Source organism: Psittacula echo (assembly GCF_963264785.1).
Source record: "Psittacula echo genome assembly, chromosome: 22".
In the NCBI taxonomy this organism is placed as follows: Eukaryota; Metazoa; Chordata; class Aves; order Psittaciformes; family Psittacidae; genus Psittacula; species Psittacula echo.
Window position 1 is genome coordinate 4,353,531 of NC_137758.1, and position 22,396 is coordinate 4,375,926.

Consider the following 22,396-nt stretch of genomic DNA (forward strand, 5'->3'; position numbering starts at 1 on the left):
TCCTCGCCCCGGTTCCGCCTTCTGATTGGCTGAGGCTTCAGCCGCCGGCCGGACCACGCCCTCGCCCCGCCTCCCAGGCGGCGGATTGGCCGGCGGGCTCGTCCGGCGGCGCCTCTGATTGGTAGCTGCGCCGTCCCTCAGCAGGAGGGCGCGAAGGGGCGGGGCGGCTGGATGGGGAGCGGAGCGGCACGGTAGTGGCGGCGGTGCGGAACCAGGTCCGTGGTGGAGAGCGGGTGGTGGCTCTGCAGGGTCCCGCTCCGTGCGGCCGGGCTCGGTCCGGCCTGGCGCTGCCTCTGCTCCTGTGGGTGGGCTGCGGCAGGTGCGGGGAGGCCCGGCTGGGGGGGGGCTGAGAGGGGCGGCGGCGGGGCCGAGCCGAGCCGAGCCCTGCTGCGGGCGGGGGCGGCCGCGGCCGGGACATGGGCGACGGGAGCTGGGGGTGGAGGGTACCGGGGTTGTGGAGGCCGGGCGAGCGTAGGGACTGGGGGGGCGTTACCGGAGCTTAGCGTCGCCGCTGCCCGGGACCGGGCCGGGCCGGGTGGGTGCGGGTGAGGGGGAGTGAAGCGCGGGGTCGATTGATGCCCCCAAGCCCCCACTGAGACCCGTGGCCTCACCCCGCGGCGGTCCCCGGCGTGAAGGAGGCCAGGGGGACGCGCCGAGCTCCGCTGTGGTGTTTGTCTTTGTTCGCCGCGGTCGTGCCCGTGGCGGCTCGGGAGGCACCGGCCGAGCGAAGCCCTGGAGTGTCCCCCGATACCCCAGCCCGGGACTGCCGGTGCAGGTGCCCGGGTCCGGAGGGTGTGGGGAGCCGGTATCAGGCAGCGGTTTCTCGCCGCCGCGACTGGAGGAGCCCGGTGACCCGGTGTGACCTGTAGTGCCTGCCCCGTCCCGAACACTGATCGGTTCAGGGGGTCGGGGGCCGCAGTGGCAGCTTTACCCCAGTCGCAAGGGGCCCTAGCGCTTGTCCTGGGACGCCAGGAGCCTTTGCAATGGGAATTTTATGTATTTGTACCATGCAGAGTAGTACTTACATAAATAACGAGGGGAGGAAGATTTTTGGGGGTGGATGTCTCTTCTCCTTTCAGCTCCAAGATAGAGGCGGGGGATTTAAACACTGTTCACGTTACCCCAATTCTCTGCTCACGTTAACCCAATTCTCTGCAGTTCTGATGCAACGCCAGGGAGCATTGTGGATGTGCAATTATAACGTGTGTGTTAGGTTCTTTATTATACAGACATAGTGTGTAATTACCTTAACGACTCAAACATTGCGCTATAGGTGCAGCAGTGCTTTTAAAAACTTGTCTATCAGGAGCTTTCAAACTAGTCATTTAGGCTCTTGTATGAATGTGATTATGTGACTGCCCATGCAGGCTCCTGGAAAATATCAGTTCCTCTTTAGGGACAGGAAAAAAGTAAATGAAGCTGATTCAGGATTATAGACATAGAGGCATTGTTGCACTAGTGTAGCTGGAACTGTGGCTTGTGAAAGGAAAGGAAATACCCTCCCTCTGCGTAAAAGGGAACGACAAGCTGCGTTCTTCATGGTATTTTTAATAAAAGTAGAAGAGTTTTGAGCCAAGAGCTTTCAGAGTATCTTGAAGCTTCCCCTTGACAACCCCTCTGTGCTCTGGCTGTGTTCAGCTGTGAGCTGAGCTCAGCTCTTTGGTTGCTGCACAGCAACCCAAACCTTCGCTGAAGGCAGCGCGTGAAGTTCTCTTGCACTGGCAGCATTGGTTGACTTGGTTCGTGCTCATGAGCCCAAGCGAGATGGAACCTCTGATGGTTTCATCATTGTCGTAGTGTGATTCAGTTGCATGGAGGAGCTGCTGTTGGAGCTTATCTCTTGTTCCTGAAGTGGCACATGCCAGAGATAACTTTCCCTGGTTTGTTAGCTGGTGTGGTGGCGTGTATGCTTAAACTGGTCTTGATATTTATTTTCAGTTAAATACTGGGAAATAACTTTCTAAAAGAAGCGTTTCATCTATTTCAAGGCTAGGGGTGGGTCTGCCGAGGAGACTCTTTAATGCTCCATAGCGTAGCTGAAAGGAGCCTTTAGGCAAGCAGTAAGTAATTATCTTTGTTTATTCTCTGAACTTTTGCTTATTGTACAAAAATGGTGGCATATCTCAGACTTGGGGAAAATATTTATACCATCAGACTAAATAATGAGGTCCTTGCGGTTTGTGAGCTCTGTGATGGGACTCGTCAGCATATCGTGCTAGATGTAAAGGGGTTGTATGCCCTGCATGTTTCTGGATCTTGTTTCTAATGCTGTGAAACTCTACCCCTTTCTTAAAGGTTTGGAAATAATGGGTCAGGTTCCCCAGCTCATGAGTACAGGTCAGTTTGGCAGAACAGGGCTGCTCGTGAGGGGAGAACTGGGTAATTGAATAGGGTTGGTGTGATCTTTTATTAAAAGTAGGACAAGGGAAGGCACAGGGACGCGTAAGTGGGAAGCAGCCTTGGAAAGGTCAGCTCAGGAGCCTGTGACGCTGGAGGGCTGGGGAAGGAATCAGATTTGGATAGGGGAGGAGGAACTCAAATCTGTGCTCATTAGCGCTTTGATCCAGAGAGGCTTCTTGCTCTGGTAAAATGAATAGAGCTTTCTTCCACTTCTCAGCTCCCAAGTATGGAGTGGCCCTTGAAAGGGAGCTCCTGGGATTGTCACAGGTATCTGCCATGTGTGCTCCAAGGCTTTAACAAGTTCCCTATAAATCAGTGCAGGATGCAAGTGCAGTTTAGTGATGGTTTTGTGGGGCTGTGACTTTATTTGTAGCATTTGCTGCTGTTGCCTCAGCAGCACCGGATAACTTAGGCGAACAGAGCAGTTCAAGGTCAGGTTGCACATAAGGAAGCTGAGGTTGTACCACTTATATACCTTTCATGTTACCTGTTGTTGTTGTATAAATGATTACTGTGCAAACTGGCTCCTGCTCTTTATTTCTGTAAGTATTTTTACCCATATACTTTAGGAACAGGGCTTGTTTATGTTATTAAGCTGATTAAAGACTATAGCCATAGAGGCATGTTAAAAATAGTATGGCTTATTTCTATAACACGGTGAAGACAAGTCACAATTTGAGTATTTAGAATACAGAATAGAAACGATTACTGCCCAAACTAATAGCTTTAGAAGACCAAACTGCAGTTGGTAGCTGTCCTCGCTTTAAGAGTATGCTGTCTGGTAGCTAAGGGAGAGATGCAGCTGCACATTTCCATGTCATCTCTTTGTAAGAGAAAAGCACAGATGTGGTCACACTGAAAGTCCGTGTTCAAAGTTTACTGTCTGGGGCAGTGTAGATAGACGATGCACTTTGTTCTGAGATCCCAGAAAAACTTCTCCTTTTTAGTTCTGGTTTGCAACACCACAAAACTAACATAACTTGATGAGTATCTGGCAAAAAATGTTGTCATTTCCCATCAGTATTATCAGTTATTTCCCATCATTTAGTCTGAGCACCTGTGGATTTAGTCTGAGCAAAGACTGAGGTGGTTTTGAAAAGAAGCTGTGCATCTCCTGAGCTCACAGTCAGATGTTCTAGGTTTAGAACCTGCCCAAGGAAGTGATGCAGCTTGGACTTAATGTACCAACGTAAGCATGGTAAATGCCAAAGGCTAAAACCTGTACCCTGCATGGCTGCTCATTTATGTTTTGGCATTCATTTGCTGCTTCTGTTGCACTCTCCCTTTTTGTACAAGATGAACAAGGTGTAAGTCAACGCTCCTTCCATGCGATCTTGGCTAGCCAGGCTCCCTGTGGAGCTTCCCCCTTGTCCTGGCACTACTAAAAAGCCCCTCTCCAGGTTTCTTTTAGCTGCTTTAGGCACTGAAGCTGCTCCAAGGTCTCCCCTGAGACTTCTCCACGCTGCCCCAGCCCAGCTCTCTCAGCCTGGCTCCAGAGCAGAGCTGCTCCAGCCCTCGCAGCATCTCCATGGCCTCCTCTGGGCTCACTTCAACAGGTCCACCTCCTGCTTATGTTGTTGCCACAGAGCTGGATGCAGAACTGCAGGAAGGGATATGAACAGGTTTTCCAAGCACTCTGTTTGTGTGTTTTCCTCTTGAACATACATTAATGGCTCTGCAGTAGGGGCTGTAAATGCATTGCTGACAGATCCGCAGTGTCCAATGGAATCTGTTTTGGAACAGCTGCAATACCCCAGACAGTCATGGTCACTTCCACTGAAGTTCCCTTGGGCAGCTAATGCCACTGGTAGGATGAGCCCAAAAAGTCTGTAAGAAAACCTTACTGCTGTATGGAATTTAATGTAAAACACTGCATGAAGCAAGAATGTGATTGCATGATGAAAAACCTGCCCACTTCGCAGATTAGGTACACAGTAGATTTCTGATTTCTCTTGCTGTGTGAAGGCTGCCTACTCCTCTCTGTCAGCAGAACTTTCCATTCCCAGCAACTGGAAAACTGCTTTGGCATAAACAAGACAGAACTTGCATTTGTGCGTAAGTCTCCAAGGCACAGTTATGCAAATCAGTTGTAAAGTAGCAGTGACTTCAGAAAAAGTAGAGTTCAGCTGAATGCTTTAGCTGGATAGACTTCTCTGGTAAAGGTTAAGTTAACCCTTTATCATTTGCTGATGGAGTTTGGTGTCTCTGAGTAGCTTTGTGCTGTAGCATTTTCTGATTGATACAAGGAATGGCAAAAGCTGGATGTGACTTGGACAGAGAAAAGTGTGATTATTGTGCAAAGCACAGGACTGTATCAACAGGTCTATTTGCATCAGAGACATAGATTTAGTCTTTGAAATTACTTCCTTTGATAAAGTTAAAATAAAAAGGCTTATTATTAGTGTTAAGTGTATCAGTAAAGATGCAGAGGAAAAATAAGCTTTTTGTATGTACAGTGCAGGTGATGGATCTTTGTTCTGACATGGACAGTAAAATTATATTTAATAAATTATGGTGATATTGAAAGAATAGTAATTAAATGTGTGGTTTTTCTGTGGTATTGATTTTTGCAAAGTGTTCTGGGCCTGTTCCATTCCTAATGGCATTCCTAGGAAGTGCATCGTAGCACTGAAATGTTAACATCACCATTAAGTTTGTGTAGGTGGCCCAGTTTGGGCTGCATTCATCACAGCTCCTCAGTCTCATTTCAGTGATGTTTGCAGCTGTGGGATCCAGATGTATAGTCTACAGTAGTATGGCTTTTAAATATCTGTGGTTTTCCCTCCCCTGTTAACTTTGGCTACTTCTTGGTGAATATTACACTGTCGTGTTAGCCTGTACACTCTGCCTATGCCATCTGGGTGTGCATATGTTCAGGACCCCTTGGGAAAAGGGGAAAAATGCATCTTCTACAACTGGGTTTGGAAACTGCTTTTGGAAGCTGAAGAGAAAATGATTGCCTTGTGTATTGTCCCCTTCCCCCCAGGGCAATCTGCATCTGAAAAAAGGGGAAGCTGAAGTTAAATGGAGATGATGTGTCATAGCTTAGAATGCTGATTTCGATGTACAAAGAAATACCAAATAAACTGTGTTCCCTTTATTTCAGGTTTTCAGGATGAATCTGGAAAAACTCAGCAAACCAGAACTACTGACACTGTTTAGCATTCTTGAGGGAGAATTGGAAGCAAGAGATCTTGTCATAGAAGCCTTAAAGGTATGTTTTAAGTACTGTGATAAAAGACAGAAATGACAACAGTACTACTACAGGTTCTGCAGAGTGCTTGGATCCAAGGTGAAGTTCAGAGGCAAAGATTTATTACTGGTTCAGATTCCCATCTTAATATCAGGAATATTAGGTAATAAATACTGCATATTAGTCTATGTCTTGGAATTCATTATTGAAGCTGGCTACAAGAAGCATTTCAGTGTTGAAATACAGCATTATGTACATGCTTTCATCCTTCCTGATAAAGAACCAAGTGTTTCTTTGGTTGTGAGAAATGTAAAAGCCCTGTCAGACTTTCTCTGATGGTTTTGTTTTCCTTTAGCAAGGAGGGCTTCTTAAAACAGAACTCCTCTTGCCTGATTCCAAATGCAACCACCTTTAGGTGGGTGGAGGGAGATTCTCCTCCTGAACAGTTAGGATGCTTATATACTTATTGTTAACTGGTTTCGCATTTAGACAATACTTTATTTTGGAGGAGTATCCTTACCCTCTCAAAGCTATTGGCTGTTGATGGTGTGGAATGCGCAGCTCCAATCTTGAAACAGACTTGCAAAGTTCTCCTCTGTCCTGGGATTGGTCTTCTAGTTCTGTGTGGTCAGAACATGCTAGCAAAACAAGCATCACTTTCATATTGCAGTGTGAAATGCATGTAATGAAGCGGAGAGATGGGAAGGAATGCAGCAGCTCCATTCCAATGGCTTGTTATTGTGTACCTTCCAGTAGCATAAAGCAATTCTCTTTCCTGTTGAAATTTAACCTGCAGTTCCCTCTTGCATGAGGAGACTAATGTAATTAGAATACCCTTTGACATAATTTGTCAAGTGCTCATAACTGAGAAGAAATTAAATGAAATTGTAACCTATGCTTGATAATTATGCAGTATAAAATACCAAGCTAATCAAAGGTAAGTGCTGTATTCCCCTTCTGGAAGGGATATGCTGTAAAGTTTCACCTGAAGAATAGGAGGAAAGCTGAAGGTAGTAGGAAAGGGCAGTAAAAGCTGGCTCATGGCCTTGCTGTGCTTTTCTTTTTGTTTACTGATAGTAACTGTGGTAACAGTTTTACAAGTGCTTTACTGGCTGGAATAGTTCTATTGTGTGTGACTATAACTAAAGGAAAACACACTTCACTGATGTGTTTACTCACGTTCTGATATGTATGAAAATGCAGCCCTGAAGAAGAAGCCTTCTGAAATAAAGACTGAAATAAAAATTGAAACTCAGAGGACTTGCATGGACTGGACTTGCACTGAGAGGGGTTGAAACATCAGGTCTGGTGGAAGCATTGGCTGTTTCACACGCAGGGATTGACAGTGGCCTTGCTGCTGTTTCTCTTCCTTGAGTGTTATGAACAGTCTGTTCTGCCTCTACAGTTGGATTCCTTTGGAGGCTTGGTAGTTGCATGTGTATGTTGGAGGTGGAGTGGAACCTGAACTTTGTTAGGGTATTGCATGATCTTGAACCATGATGGTGTTTTCCTCCAGCAGTTACATTAGACACACAGATGTCAGTGGTTAAAAGTCAGAGGTTTATCTGCCTATTTACTTCCCATATAGTAAGAAAAATACATTTCCCTTCATAGGCTAATTTAACTTCTAATTCAGATTTAAATGCTTCTGAGCTCTCTGGGTGTTTGAGGGAGATGCTTTGGTACGTTATAGGAAAGAACAAGCCCCTGCAGACAGAGAGTACCTTCATTTGTAAACTTGTAATTTGATTGTTGTACAGGCTGCAATAACTGATATTCCTGCATGCTTAGAGGAAAACATTTAGCATCTGGCATTTAGCAGAGAGAATCCATGTGTGCAGATGACAAAGCCTAAAATAGTTTTCATCTCCCTCATGATATTAGGCCACTTCTTGGCTGGCACTGGCCCTGCTTCTCACCGTGTCAAAACCGAGCTTCTGTGCCAGGCTTTCCAGAGCCTGCTTCATTTGCTCCTTCACTCTCCTCTCTTCTCTTCGCCTCCGCTCCCCAAGTCTTCACCCTTTCTTCCTTGTTGCATTTTCTGTGAGATTTCTTTGCACCCTTCTCTTCGTACTGGCATAAAAGGTTTAATTCCTGAGGCTGGTTTGTCTGGTGCTCAGATTTGTATTATCAAGAGTAGCTGTTAGGTCAGCTTGAACTGATGCCTCTGGTATGTTATGATTTGCCCTTTGCTGTTTACCGTCCTTCACTGTTGGGGTTTTCTTCTGTGGTTTACTTTTTTCCTTGTATACTGTGTTTAATTGAGTGGTGGGTGTTGAGGATGGGGACCATCATCGCACCCTGTGCTTTCACAGTAGACCTGTTCTTGACTTTTAACATCCATTTCGAACTGCATCATGAGATACCAGCATAAAGGATTAAATTAATAAATTTACTGTATTCAGACTATTCTTTTCTAGTACTTCTGTTCACTTGCTCTATTTTAAAATCTCTTTGAGAAAAAGCTTTGCTTTTTTCTTTGCCTGAAAGTATCTTCCTGTCCACTGCATAAATCTCAACGTTCCCCTCAGAGCAGACCTTAAGTCTCACTTCTTATTGTGCTGCTTTTCCTGTAGTTATATTTGTATTTAAATCATCTAGGAAAAACAGATGCTGTCAGAGAGTTGCATAATACTGAGGGTTGATTCTCAGTACTCATTGCCATGTGGAAAGGATTGCATGTGTGAACCACAGGTTAGTCTTCTAAAATAGCACACCATGACTGGAAACAATTCAATATTTAAATGGGTCTCTATTGCTATGTTAGAGTACTTTGTTCCCTGCCCCTGTTCTTTAAAGCAGAGCTTTCCATACATTAGAAATGAAGTTCTGTTTACTTTTGGAAAACAGGAAACAGCTTTCTGGCTCGTTCTTTGATGTTAATAAGGCCTCAGGCAATTTACACTGGAACAGAAACTGTCTCTTTCGCATTAATGACTGGGAGCTGGTGTTCATTGCTTTGCTTCTGAATTCAGTGGTTCACTCTATAAAGCACTGTTAATGCTTTGCAAAATTAAGTGTTCGTTTGTCAGTGGATTTAGAAGTCAAGTTTACAGTGCAGTTTCAAAAAACTAAGTCTACCTCTTTTTTAAATAAAAAAGTTCAGTAATATAAAATCTTGCTGCAGATGCTAGTAAATCTTTCACAGATGGGGCAAAATGGGCTTTTACATCACTTACAAAGCAGCTTAGATGTAGCAATGTTCCCATGGGTGCTGTGCTGCTGGAATGCAGGCTTTTCTTATGGCTTCTCTTGCAGATTTGGGGAGCTTTTGGTTTATTTCTTGATTGAAGTAGCCAGTGTGGAAGGCTGATTCTCTTCCCCTTCTCACAGATAGGTGCTGAAAGAGGAGCAGAGAGGTGTGGGAGTGGCTCCAGCTCCAAATTTCAGCTGTCAGGGTGTCATCAGGTTCCCTGTTTTAATGGTGACCAAAGTGAGCACACTGCAGTTCTCAGACCGTCATCACCAGTATGCTGGAGCTATGCATGGCCAGGTTTTTACTGGGATGTGTACTGTCTGTGCTATGGACCAAAAGGAAAGAAGTCACAGTTTTGTACTGCTTGACATATCCTAAGAAAGCTTCTTAACGTTTTTCCAAGCTGGTAACAGGTCTGATGTAGGCAAAGCTGGGTAGCTCTCATTTATCTGGTTTGTTTGCTTGATATAATAATGGCAATTAAGACACATATGCGTTTGAGCAATGTAATTTCTCCTCTGTGGTTCTCTGCTAGGCTTTGCTTCAGAGCTGGAGCTGCAGGAAGACTCGGAATCCCACTCCAGCCTTTTGACATTTATTTTTGTGCAAAGCAAGTGGTCCCCACCCCCATTTCCCTTCTCTCTCAGCAATTGCTGTGACCTCAGCTTGTCTTTATTCCCAATATCTGTCTCTGGGGAGAGAAGTTAATCAGGAAGTTCAAGGCAGTAAGAAGCTATTTAAAGATTACACCACTCTCTGCAACATAAAGGAGGAACTTCTGTGCAGATTCTTGCTGGAGAGCTGCATACACAGTAGCTGCAGTTAATAACAGGGTGTTTGTGTTGTGCTGAAGCTTGAAAGCTAAAACTCTAAAATTACAGGCAAAAGTAACACTCGACTTTGTGACCAAAAATATACTTGAAAAAAGTCTTGGAAATTCCCCAGTAAAACAAGTTGTAAAGATGATTGAAGGCAGGGAGAAAATAGTGTCACATAAACAAGGAAATCTTGTATTAAAACAATAAAATCGCACAAATAGGTTGAGAAACTCTCATCCCAAAACAGGCTGGAAATTCCAGGAGGAAACAGTAGTTTTTCCCTAACAAAAAAGCTTCTGCTTTGTCAGCCTGCACAGGAAATGGCTCTGCAGTTGTGTCAGGTATTGCCTCTGCTCCATAAAATCAGAATTATCTCTGTTCAGAAGGACTAGCAGTGATCCATTAGCCCAGCCTGAGCTCAAAGCCAGCCAGTTCCAAGTGGTACCCTCACCGTATGCCTAATTCTGCTGATCACCAGGAGTTTCATTTTTAAGAGCAGTTAGCGTGCATAGCTGCTTCCTTTTTTTTATGAGCAGCCCAAGCTTAAAGATTATCTTTTCTCCTACTGGGGGAGGACAATTTAATAATCTTCAGAATTGCTGAATAGTCCATTTAGTTGCTTTTGGAGTTTGAAAGGATTGGTAGGAACCTCATATTTGAGATGGTAGGGGTACTAAATCAGAGCATCAGAAGATTTCATCTTCTTTCAAAGCACAGTTGATGTTGTTTTAAGTATGTCTGTCATCTCTGGTTTTCCAGATGAAATTTTCCATTTCTAAGTTAACAATGCTTTTTGTAACCTTGTTTCCTCGCTATGGAAGCTTGATTTCCTGTGGATTTATGTGTTTAATAGGTTGATCCTGGAATCTGATTATTCCCCCTCCCCCCCTTGGGCTCACTAATAGAATATTTCTCCTCCATCATCAAGCTGCTGCAATTTTGAAAGTTGAACAAAAACTGGATTTAAGACTGAATTTCAGTTCAGACAGGACAAAATCAAAACTGTTGGAGATGTTTGTATGTGACCTCCACCGACTGTAGAAGCTGAGCTGAAGAGTGGCCTCAGTGAGGAGCATAAGCCCTGGAGAAGTCACTCATGTATGTGACAGTTCAGTACCCGTATGAAATAATGTGTAGATTATGTGCCCAAGTGCACGGTGGCATAAATGCCAAAGCACTGGGTTTGGTTTTGTCAGCTGGATGTGGTTGGTGTAGGTGACCTGTTTAAGGCTTTTCATAGCCTAGACAATTTTAGTTATGTGTTTATGCTCTGCTGGCTGCTGAAGAAGAATAGCTGGACTTGAGAAAGCTGTGAATGTTAGGACAGTCTCATCTGTTTGTCATGCTGGGTCAGGAAAATACTTAATTGCTCAAAGTAGCAAGGAAGAACTTCTTGTTCTTTCCTAGACAGGAAATAAACCACCCCACTAAATTCAACAGAGCTCAGAGCCCAGTGCTACGAGGAGCAGAGGGAAAACAGGGCTTATGTTCCACCTTCAGTATTGCAAAAACTCAGAGGTTATAGGTAGGGATGTGATTTTAATCCCGGTTCTTTGGGTTTTATTAGAAAGAACTTGCCCAGAAGTAAACCTTTCAAATGTCCCCCTCTTTGCTTGCAGTGTTACAGCACTGGTGTCCTCCTGGTGGGTTTCTCCTGTGTTTCTGTGAGGCTGTGGAGTCACCAGCTCCAGGGTGCATTGGGTTTAAGGGAAGAGCAGCTCATCTGTCACAGCAGTTAGGCCAGCTGGATGAATATCCCACTTTGTATTTACAGACTTTAATGCGTGGGTCACTCCAAAATTCCCTGCATGCTTCTAGTGAGGTCTGCTGGAGTCATATTTGTAACTTTTTCAGGATAACTGAAGATTCCTGCCCCTCAAAGAAAACCAAAACAAGACTGCTGTTCTTCCTGTGATTCATTAAACCAGGGTGGCTCATTATCCAGGGCTGCCCTCCCATTTCCAGGGCTGAGCTTTTCCTTCCTCTTCTGGTTTTTTTTTTTGCAATGTAAAGTTAGCACAATATCTTAAGCTCTGATCAAAGGTATTCACTGTTCCTGGTAGATATACCTGATAAAGAGGGAGGGGTGTTTCTGAGTGTGAGTTGTTCCTCTGTATTTGCAAGGGTTAAAATAGAACTCCAAACTGGTACCATAGGACAAATTACCTTAACTGGGTTTTGTTCTGGAGGAGATATGGAAAGCAAGCTAATTTGTTTCAGGTTTATGTCACCTGTCAAGAAAACCCACGGTCTTTTCCCTTTGAGAACAGAGATTGACTTCTGTATTTTTCTGATTCATGCTAATCGTGTGGTTGCATCTTATAGGCAGGACCAGCACAAATCTCAACAGCTGTTTGAGTAAAGCAAAGCTTTATTGCTTATCTATCAGTCCTGTGACCTATACAGCTCAATTGTAGCAGTTTGCTTTTGTGTTTCAGTATCTCTGTACCAACTGGTGTGTGGGGTGGTGTTCAGAGCATCTCAATTGCTCTTGTATGCTTGAGGGAAGTGTTTGCCTTTGATACTGGGACATCAGAAAACATCCATTCCAATAAATACAAGCTTCATTTTAGTCAGACTCGGTCTTTCCTATCTAAAAGATGTCCTCAGGCAATCCCATGAGAAATGGGTGATGGTTTGCTATTCTTGTTAGGTGAAAGGCTTTCTGAGGAAGCATGCAGCGGGGCTGGCACGCTCTCACTCTGCATTCAAGGCAGATCTTTGTTTTCCACCCTGCGACAGCTGAATGCCATTTCACAGCATCAGCAGAGTCAGGGTTTTGTGGAGCTTGTGCTAAGAACCCGTCACCAGCTCTGAAAAGCTGTTGTGCTTAATTTGGAATGGCTGAACTCTGTGCTCATGAGGATGCTCAGATGTGAGCTGCCTGTACACAGAAAGCCAAAGCACACCCAAGAACATGCAGCATTTGCTTGGAGCAGACTGGAAGCAAAAACATGTCGTACACATGCTCTGTAAAGAAAAGAGGAGCTTGTAGTGTCACAGCTTTCCTCTTTAAGTCGCACGGTGCTTTGCTAGTTACACATACTAATGTATGCTTTAAATTTAACTACTTTGGCATGCTTTGGTTAAAGGTACTGGAGTTCACTTATGCATTTCATAGAACCACAGAATGGTTTAGGATGGAAAGGAACTTAAAGCTCCTGCAATTCTAACCCCCTGCCATGGGCAGGGACACCTTCCGCTAGAGCAGCTTGCTCCAAGCCCCTGTGTCCAACCTGGCCTTGAACACTGCCAGGGATGGGGCAGCCACAGCTTCTCTGGGCACCCTGTGCCAGCGCCTCAGCACCCTCACAGGGAAGAGCTTCTGCCTAAGAGCTCATCTCAGTCTCCCTTTTGTTAGGTTAAAGCCACTCCTCCTTGTCCAAAGCCCCTCACCAGCTTCCTTGTCAGCCCCTTGAGGCACTGGAAGGCTGCTATTAGGTCTCCATAATCATGAAATCTAGAAAAGAAAAGGTATGAAATATCTCATGAGGCTTGGGTACCATGACTGTAGTGAATCAAGCAGAATCAGATTTAAGCCTCAGCTGTGGATGATGTTCTTTCCTGGCAGGGTGCAGCAGCTTTGCTGGGCATGGGGTTGCACTATGGGTGATACACACTGGAGCAAAACGCTGTCACGGGCTTCCACAGATGCTGGGCATGTAGCCTGTAACTGTTTCATTGGAAATCAATGCTTACATTTCTCAGAGCCAAGATAGATCAGCTCTGAGGGCTCTCTTCAATCTAGTTTTCCCTCTTATATCTTTTGTTGCATGGTTATCTGTTTTCATATGGTTTCTTATCATGGCGGTAAACATGTAGATAATATTTTAATATCTGTGTTTATGAAATTTTGCTGTTTACAAATTCACAGTAGTCACTCAGTAGGATAAGGCTATTGGTATCCTGACAAACAGATTTCCAGCTGGAATGGCTGATTCTAAATGCTGTGTACATAAAGCCTAGTACATGTGATATTCCTTAATTCTTACGTGTCCCCCAAAGAAACCTGATCATTCCTATCTTCCTTCTTGAGAAACTACACTTCGTTTAGTCTGGATGAGAACATTAAGGATTTTATTAACAATTCACAGATTTATAGGCTATTGCGAGAATAAAACTCTTTAACTGCTCAACATGGAAGTCTTTGATGGGGACAGTCAAGGAAACGGCCCAACTGCTCTTCCACTGACACAGCAGTAAATGATTAAACCGTTTGTTGAGCAAGGATTACTTTCCTTGTTTCCTTTCTCACAGTTGTGGAATGTAATCATGGACATAGCAGGTAGCTGTGGTATGAGGATGTTAGAATGAATATATTGTGGAGAAGCTGTGTTTTCAAGCAAGATTTTGCTTTGTTTCTAGCTTGATTGGGGCCACTTGCTTAAAAGATGCTGTTCTTTTGAAACACAGGAGGGAGAGTGAGAAACTAATCGAGCACATACTTCGTATAACCTCCCTCAGGCTTATTTCAGGCTGCCTGTGAAGAGAGTGCATTTGCTTGTGTTCCAGCTGTGGAAACGCACGTGGATTTTGCAAAGCTTTCCAAGGCTTCAGTATCTTATGTGGAGAGCAGGAGTTGACCAAAGTGGCAGGGACTGCACTGCTGTTGAGCAGGTACATTGATTGACCAGTTTGACTTGAGATTTACTGTCCTGTCTGTTAACCAGGGACCTTTGCTGTGACACACCTGGGTGTTTTCCTGTCTGAATACTCTCATTATTACCTCAGATAACAGGATATGAATCAGACTGTGTGAAGATCTCTATCTCAAAGTGGAAAATTTAGGAAGAGGAGCATTACCTACAAAGTACTTTCTTCTTTAGCTAGATTTTTGTGTTAAGTATACTGAAATGCAAATTTGTTTTTGTATTGCAGGCCCAGCATAGAGACACGTTCATTGAAGAACGCTATGGGAAGTACAACATCAGTGATCCATTAATGGCTTTGCAGAGAGATTTTGAGACCCTGAAAGAGGGAAATCATGGGGAAAAGCAACCAGTATGCTCCAATCCCTTATCTATCTTGAAAGTGGTGATGAAACATTGCAAGAATATGCAGGAAAGAATGTTATCCCAACTAGCTGCTGCAGAAAGCAGACACAGAAAGGTAGGTTTTGCATCTAATAAGATGTGCAGAAGTTAACAGTTGCGTTTTGATAATTGTTTTTGCTGAACTTACCTTATTAAATGCCTTGATTTTTGGTAACGGAAAGAACTTTGCACCTTTGTTTAAACTTCTCACTCAATACAATGCAGCCGGTAAGCTTATTACTTGTGATTCCAAAATTTGAAATGTATGCAAGATGGTTTTGTTAGGACACATAAAAGGGAACAAGATCATTCACAACCGGGAGGTATAGTGCTTGCCAACAAGCTTACCTAAAGGTCTCTGGAAGATTGAATTCTCAGAAACGTATCACTGTTCTGTTTGTGACTTGTTCTTGGGGATAATCGAACAGCTGGTACCAGGAGTGCACCTCCTTATGCTTTCCTAAAAAGTATAGCTATTTTTCATGCTATTTGACCTCTTTAATAAAGCACCTATTATTCTTCTTATATAGCTTTAACATACATTGACATCAGTGAAGTGCTTGCTCCACATCAGACCCTACTACCACAGAGGTTTGCTTCTCTGGTGTACTGTATTTTACTGGAGGAACATAGAGCTGTCTAAAAGCAGAAGTCCACAGAACTTGGAGTCTTTCTTGGAGTCTTGCTACAACATATTCTCTTTATGTAATAGGTTAGCCTTTAAAAAACCAAACGTATTTAGATTAGATATTGGGAAAAAATCTTCCCTGTGAGGGTGCTGAGGCGCTGGCCCAGGGTGCCCAGAGAAGCTGTGGCTGCCCCATCCCTGGCAGTGTTCAAGGCCAGGTTGGACACAGGGGCTTGGAGCAAGCTGCTCTAGTGGAAGGTGTCCCTGCCCGTGGCAGGGGCTGGAACGGGATGAGCTTTGAGGTCCCTTCCAACTCAAACCATTCTAGGATTCTGTGATATGATTTTCTTTGTTTTGTCCTGCAGTACATTTAAACAAGTCAAAATGGTTGAAGTATTTGTCCCTGCTATGTAGCCAGGGCAGAGAAGAATTGCCCAAGAGTACAGCACTTGAATTTGCAACTGGGAGGAGCTCCCTGGAGCATCCCTGCAGTCACCTGCATTGCAGCACTCTATCCCAATGTCTTCACATACCACTTTTCCATTTTAAAAAACAGCTGGCATTTTTGCTTTCACTTGCACCCATGGCAGGCTGTGAGGTGGTGCTGTTACCCTGGTGTCTAGAAGTTGCCTTTCACAGAGTCAGATCCAGGTGCACTTTTGGCTAGTGCCTGCACTCGGGCCAAACCATCCTATACTTTTTGTCAGGTGTATCACTCTTGATTTGATTTAAACTTAGTAAATCATGTACAAAGATCTCAAAGACAAGTAGTCACATCCTGTTTCTAATCAAAAGGTTCAGAGTTGAACTCTGTTTCATCAACATGTGGGTTAAAGTTTATTTTCCCATAATCTGTTTTGATGGAGGTAAGACAGAGCAAGTTTCTTTTGGTCTGTGAATAATGTGAAGCATTTTTGTTGCAGAAACCTTACTAAGGCATAAGGAACCAGCCAGCTTGACTTTTAAATCACAGATGCTATGCTTAGAGTAGGCAACTGGAGGTATCTTTAGCTTTTGGTTTGTCCTCTAAGTCGCTGGAAGTAACAGCAAGGCCGTGTGCTTCCCTTTTCAGTCACCTATTGAGCTAAATTGTGCTATTAACATCAGATATTTTTCTCCCTTCCTGTTCTGTCCTTCATGTCTCCTTCCATAAGAATGTTCCTTGTGTATTTAAATATCTTTAAGCATTGTTTGGAAGCTTCATGGTGAGCATGTGTTGGGAGAGCCTAGACTTTTGCTGGTGAGATAACAGCAGTCTCTTGGGAAGTTTGCATTCTGGCTTTTTTGTTGAGTTAAATAGAATTTCAATTATTCATGTAATTCAGCATGAAAGCTGAAGGAGCTCCTTAACTGGGTCCTTATGGCAAGCAGTTTCATTTCAAGAGCTCATCTTGTTCTTAAGTGGAAGAACAAATTAATGTTCTTTAAAATAAACTTTGCACAGCAGTCCTCAAATCCCCTGTAAGAAACTGAGGGAGAAGCCGGTGTGTGGATTGCTGCTGAAACCAAAGTGAGAATCATCTTGTGGTAACTGTTAGTGCCCCGTGTCTCTGGGCTGCACCTTCCCTGGGTAGTGCCTCTGCTTCTGCTGGGGTTTAAGTTAACATAAAGTTAATGGTCCTGCCAGGAGATCCTCATGGGGCATCATACAACCAAAGACAAAGAAAGTGGACTTGTCAAGGTTGTTCGCAGTCTGGAGGAAAAGCATGCAATTTAGCTATTTAATAATGAAATGAAGATACATCCAGTGTGAGGTTTTTGTGACTTTCACAAACTGACTTAGCTGTACCAAATATAACTATTGTTAGAGTGAGTATAGAGGAGACCATGGAGATGCTTGCAAGGGAGCAGCTCACTCTGGAGCCAGGCTGAGAGAGCTGGGCTGGTTCAGCGTGGAGAAGGCTCCAGGGAAACCTTAGAGCAGCTTCCAGTGCCTTAAGGGGCTGACAAGTGTTCGAGGCAACCTGGTCTAGCGGAAGGTGTCCCTTCCTGTGGTAGGGAGTTGGAACTGGATGAGCTTTAAGGTCCCTTCCGACCCAGATCGGTCTCTGGTTCTATGAAATAGTAGTGTAATACTGTAACTTGTCCAAAAGCTGGTTTATGCATTTTCAAGTTGAATTGGGATGTCTGAGGCTGCAGTAGTTGCTCTCCCATTCCATTTGTCTTCGGACCATGTGCGGGGGCACCGATCTCTCCCTGCTTGTCAGTGTGCTGGGCATAACAGTGATGGGTGTTTGCCTGGCAGGTGATCCTGGACCTGGAGGAGGAGCGGCAGCGGCACGCCCAGGACACGGCGGAGGGGGATGATGTCACCTACATGCTGGAGAAGGAGCGGGAGCGGCTCACCCAGCAGGTATGCTCCGGGAGCTGGTGCTACCCAACCCACAGAAACCCGGCTCCTGGACGGTGAACTCGGTAGCAATGTCCAATTGCACCTTTGTGTTGAAGGAGCAGTAGACACCTCCCTCCTCTGCAGGGCACTCCTAGCTTTTACAATATCAAAATATGAAAGAGAACCTTAGTATTTTGGGGTGTTTTGGTAGCTGAGCAGTGCTAAAAGCTGTTACTGAGCAATTGAAATGTTGCTTCAGCCTGAAATGTGAGAAGTTCTCAAGAACAAGCCTGCACTTAAAAATGATAGGGCTCTCTAGTACTCAGCATTCAGAATTAAGCCCTGGAAGATCTCCTGGGGGTGCTATTCAGAGATGATAATGAATATTTAAGCTACTGTTCTCTCTTACTCAAGCACTGTAGACTTTATTAAACATACATAACACATCAGCATTTTAAAGTCTAAATGCCTTTAAAAGGCAAACCAACAAAGTAGTAAATGAGGTGGAAGGAAGCTTTGCTCCAGATCGCTTGTTCAATCAGTGCACGGCAGACTGGGTGTACATCTCACTAAAGGTCAACTGAATTTCATACATGATAAAACTACTAGTGGGTAATAATTCTTAACACCTGCAGCCTGAGTCTGTGTGAGACTGTCTTGCAGGTATCTGGGGTGAGAACCTCTTTCTAAACCATTGCCATCTTTTACTGTGTAATTTCTCCAAGAGACATAGTAAAACCATTTCATTTCAGGGCATTATATTTCATTTGTTTTCAGGAGGTTTCATGGTTCCCTTACAGTCTTTTTATGTTCTTTTTAAGCTGGAGTTTGAAAAATCCCAGGTGAAGAAGTTTGAGAAAGAACAGAAGAAGCTGTCAAGCCAGTTGGAGGAGGAGAGGGCACGCCACAAGCAACTGTCATCCATGCTTGTAGTAGAGTGCAAGAAAGCCACTGCCAAAGCAGCTGAAGAGGGGCAGAAGACAGCAGAATTGAGCTTGAAGCTGGAAAAAGAGAAGAGTAAGGTGAGTAAACTGGAAGAGGAACTGGCATCCAAGAGGAAGCGGGGTTTACAGATGGAAGCACAAGTAGAAAAGCAGCTCTCTGAGTTCGACATTGAAAGAGAACAGCTGAAAGCCAAGCTGAACAGAGAAGAAAACCGTACAAAAGCACTCAAGGAAGAGGTGGAATGTCTGAACAAAGCCCTAAAAGAGCTGGAGGCTTCTTGCCAGGAGCACAATCCTACCCAGCCTTTGCAGCCCAGCCCCTCGGTGGTGTCCAGAGGGGTTGCAACTGACAGCCCCCTGGTGAAGTCTGTGTCTTGCCAGACAGAGTGTGTGCAGGCAGACCGAGCAAATCCTGCCAGCACAAGCAAAGCTGTGTACACCACGTCTCCCAGCTCTACTACACCTACTCATGCCTATGCAAAATCCAATGGTCATTGTGATACAGATATGCAGACAGGTAGTGAGCTACTGCAGACAAATGCACCAGAGAGCCAAGTTCAAAAGGAGAAGCCTGCTGGTGCAGCCTCAGAAAACACAGTCGAGAATGGAAGTTCTCCTGTAAGAACAGAGTCACCAGTGCATCTGATGTCCCAGCTCCCTTCTGGTGGGGTCACGCTGTCTCCCAGCAGCACAGCTGCCTCCTCTCTTACACCTTCTCCCTGTTCCTCGCCAGTCTTGACTAAACGCTTAGTGGGAGCTTCAGCAAGCAGCCCTGGTTACCAGTCATCCTACCAGGTGGGGATCAATCAGCGTTTCCATGCAGCTCGGCACAAGTTTCAGTCTCAAGCTGAACAGGACCATCAGTCCAGTGGTCTGCAGAGCCCACCGTCACGGGATCTGTCTCCTACTTTAGCAGATAACTCTGCTGCCAAGCAGTTGGCCCGCAATACAGTCACTCAGGTCCTTTCCAGGTTTACCAGCCAGCAGGGACCTATTAAACCTGTCTCCCCCAACAGCTCACCTTTTGGCACAGACTATCGAAACCTGGCAAATGCTGTGAGCCCCAAAAATGAATCTGGTCACTCTCCAAGCTCTGGCAAGGTTTCCAGCCCACTAAGCCCCTTGTCTCCTGGAATTAAGTCGCCGACCATTCCTAGAGTGGAAAGAGGGAACCCTCCTCCGATTCCCCCAAAGAAACCCGGCCTCGCTCAGTCACCTGCTGCTCCTGCTCCTCTAACCAAAACCTCTTCCCAAACATCCTCACTGGGTGCCCCCATGGACGTGGCAAGTAGCTGCTCTAACAACACTGTAGTGTCAAATGGCAAAGACATTGAGATACTCCTGCCAACTAGCAGCTAGTCTCCAGCAAATGTGAATGTGACATTCCATGGCTTAGCATCCTAGAGCTAAGACACTGTTTTTCCACTCCATGTTATTTATTTCCATAGTAGCAGATTCTGTCTGTATAAAGCATTTAGTATATTTTTTTTTTCGTTTTTGAATAGGTAGGGAAATATTTTTGTTTATGAAGAAACCTTAACCACAGCTATACAGTAGCCTCAAATTGTCTTCTGGCAACAGTCAAATATAAAGAAGAACCACAGTTGTGTGGTGGGACCTAACTATCAACCTCTAATGGGACTGAAACGCTACTTTAAATTATGCAGAAGTAACTTTTGCAGACTTTTTACTCCAGATAAACATTATCTAAAAAGTGCCTGATCTAAGCCTGCAATATGAATGTGATTCTCCGAGGAAGGTGGGGGGAGACGGGACCATCCAGCTACAGAAACTAATGCTTCTGTGAGGCCTGAATGTTGAAACCAACACTGTTTTTCTTTTGAATTCTTTCCATTTGCTACAAGAAGTTAGCAAATGTGCTACGAATCCTGCAAGGTGAGCACCAGGCTGATGCAGCCAGCCGCGCTGTATCCTTTGAGACACAGCTATTTGAGGAAGCACACAGGTTTCTTAGGGTAGAATTTAGCTGTAATACAACGCAGATTACTTTCCTCTCAGTATCCATTGTCCATGTAGGTCTTTTTGCTTTCCCGTAACACGTTCTGCAGAGATGCCTGTGTGCTTTAACTGGCCAAACTCTGGTTTCTGGTGTGTCACCTTGAATTTTCAAGCTCTTCAAGCATTCTACTGTTGTGTGTAGAACTTCTGAGAAAAGGATCTTGCTGTTACTTGACAAAGATCTCACTATTACTTGAAAAAAATCACTAGTCCATATGATACTGGCTTTTTTTGCAACAGTAGCATGGGATCTATTAGAAACAAAAGCAATAACGTTCCTCATCTCTATCATTTGTGTCCGGCTGACCTGGATTTTACCCAGTCAAGATCTGTGGGATCTTGCTGGCTTGCCTTGGCTGCAAATACAGAACCAAAACATTACTGCTGTGTAACTGAGTATGTATATATGTGTAAGTAGCTTCACACACATGCATACTAAATACATGATGTATTAGGAAAATCTTTTATCTATTCTTGGCGTTCTGACTAATAGGAAGAAAATGAGGCAATTCATTGAGATTAAGAAAAATCACTTAGCGAGGAATTGATTTGTTGAGGCAAATCATGAGTGTGAGAAATTATTTGGGCCCAAGAGGGAAGAAGGAGCTGAATGCTGTGCAGGCACGTTTGCTGCCAGCAGTGCTGTGCTCCCTGCAGAGGTGCTGCCCATCGCTCAGCAGCACTGCACGCTTGCTTCTCTGAGTCACTGCAGGGAGAAACACAAGGCAGATCCACCACAGATCAGTGGCAGAGGCTGAGCACAACCCTGAGTTAATCACCTCGGGTGCTGCATGTGAACTGATCCTAAATTTAGCAGCTGGACTTGCTGCTCAGTGTCATTCCATGTTCAGCATTTCCCTCTGCAGCAGCGTCACGGTGGCTTCCCTCTGACACTGACATGTTCTCCTTGTCATTTGTCAATATTCAAGTAGACAGAACACATCCACCTTCACTGTGGGCAGGTTCCCTGTGGCAGCTAGGGGGATGCGCTGCTGTACATGGCCTGATGGGTTCCTTCTCACTTTGAGTCTCGTTTCATAGGATGCCAGAGCTCTGTTGTCTGAGGTGACCCCATTGTGCTCTGCCACACAGCCCCAGCAGGTTTTAGACTAAAACAAGAAGTTTGTACCAAACCTTTTAGTAGCCTTTTCAATTGTGGTATTATGTGCTGCTGTTCCTAATCCAGGGGTACGGGCTGTGCACTACCAAGAATGAGATAGGGCAGCCTGGCGATCAATGGGCAGTGACTCTTTTGGAAGCACATTTATTACTTTTGTAACTTTTTAAGTATCCCCAGCAGATTTTTCCTCTGGATGAGAGTAATTGTAAAAACTGATGGGCAGATGGACTTTTTTGGCCCAGGTATCAGAAGTGAGGCTTTTGTATACACTGCTTTAATGTGTTTCTTTGCTTTTACATTAATCTAAATGGTATTATCCCCTTTCTTTATCGATAGCTGTATAGAGAGAGATATACTATGGTGAAGTCTATTAGGAAATGCACTGAGTACCGTTTCTTCTAAAATGTAATATGGGAAGGGGGTGTGCGAAAGAATGTATTTTTGCTAGTAGCCTATCTTCTGAGAAACTAAGCACAAGGTATTAAAATGGATCCAACTAATACAGTAAGACATTTAGAATTAGTATTTAACTGTTGAAGTAGATTCTGTGTGGAAGCAACTAAATATTTCTTCTATAACTCACATCTGTTATAAGCAGACATTGTTGCAGTTTGTCACTGGCTAATGGAGTATAATGAAGTGCAAAATGTATACACTAAGTATTAGTTCATTAACACTTGTAAATTTGTAAAGCCAAATGTACCAAGCTGAAG

General features: G+C 44.5%; 1 protein-coding gene across 1 annotated transcript; it reads left to right on the top strand.

Moving 5' to 3' along the window:
- Positions 1–5,509: 5,509 nt before the first annotated feature.
- On the top strand, positions 5,510–19,903 carry CTTNBP2NL (CTTNBP2 N-terminal like; the record flags this gene model as incomplete). The annotated part of the gene is made up of 4 exons (XM_080633115.1): positions 5,510–5,614; positions 14,486–14,716; positions 17,514–17,621; positions 18,422–19,903. The coding sequence occupies exons 1-4, from the start codon at positions 5,516–5,518 to the stop codon at positions 19,901–19,903; spliced, it is 1,920 nt and encodes a 639-aa protein (XP_080489241.1). The 5' UTR covers positions 5,510–5,515.
- Positions 19,904–22,396: the final 2,493 nt, after the last annotated feature.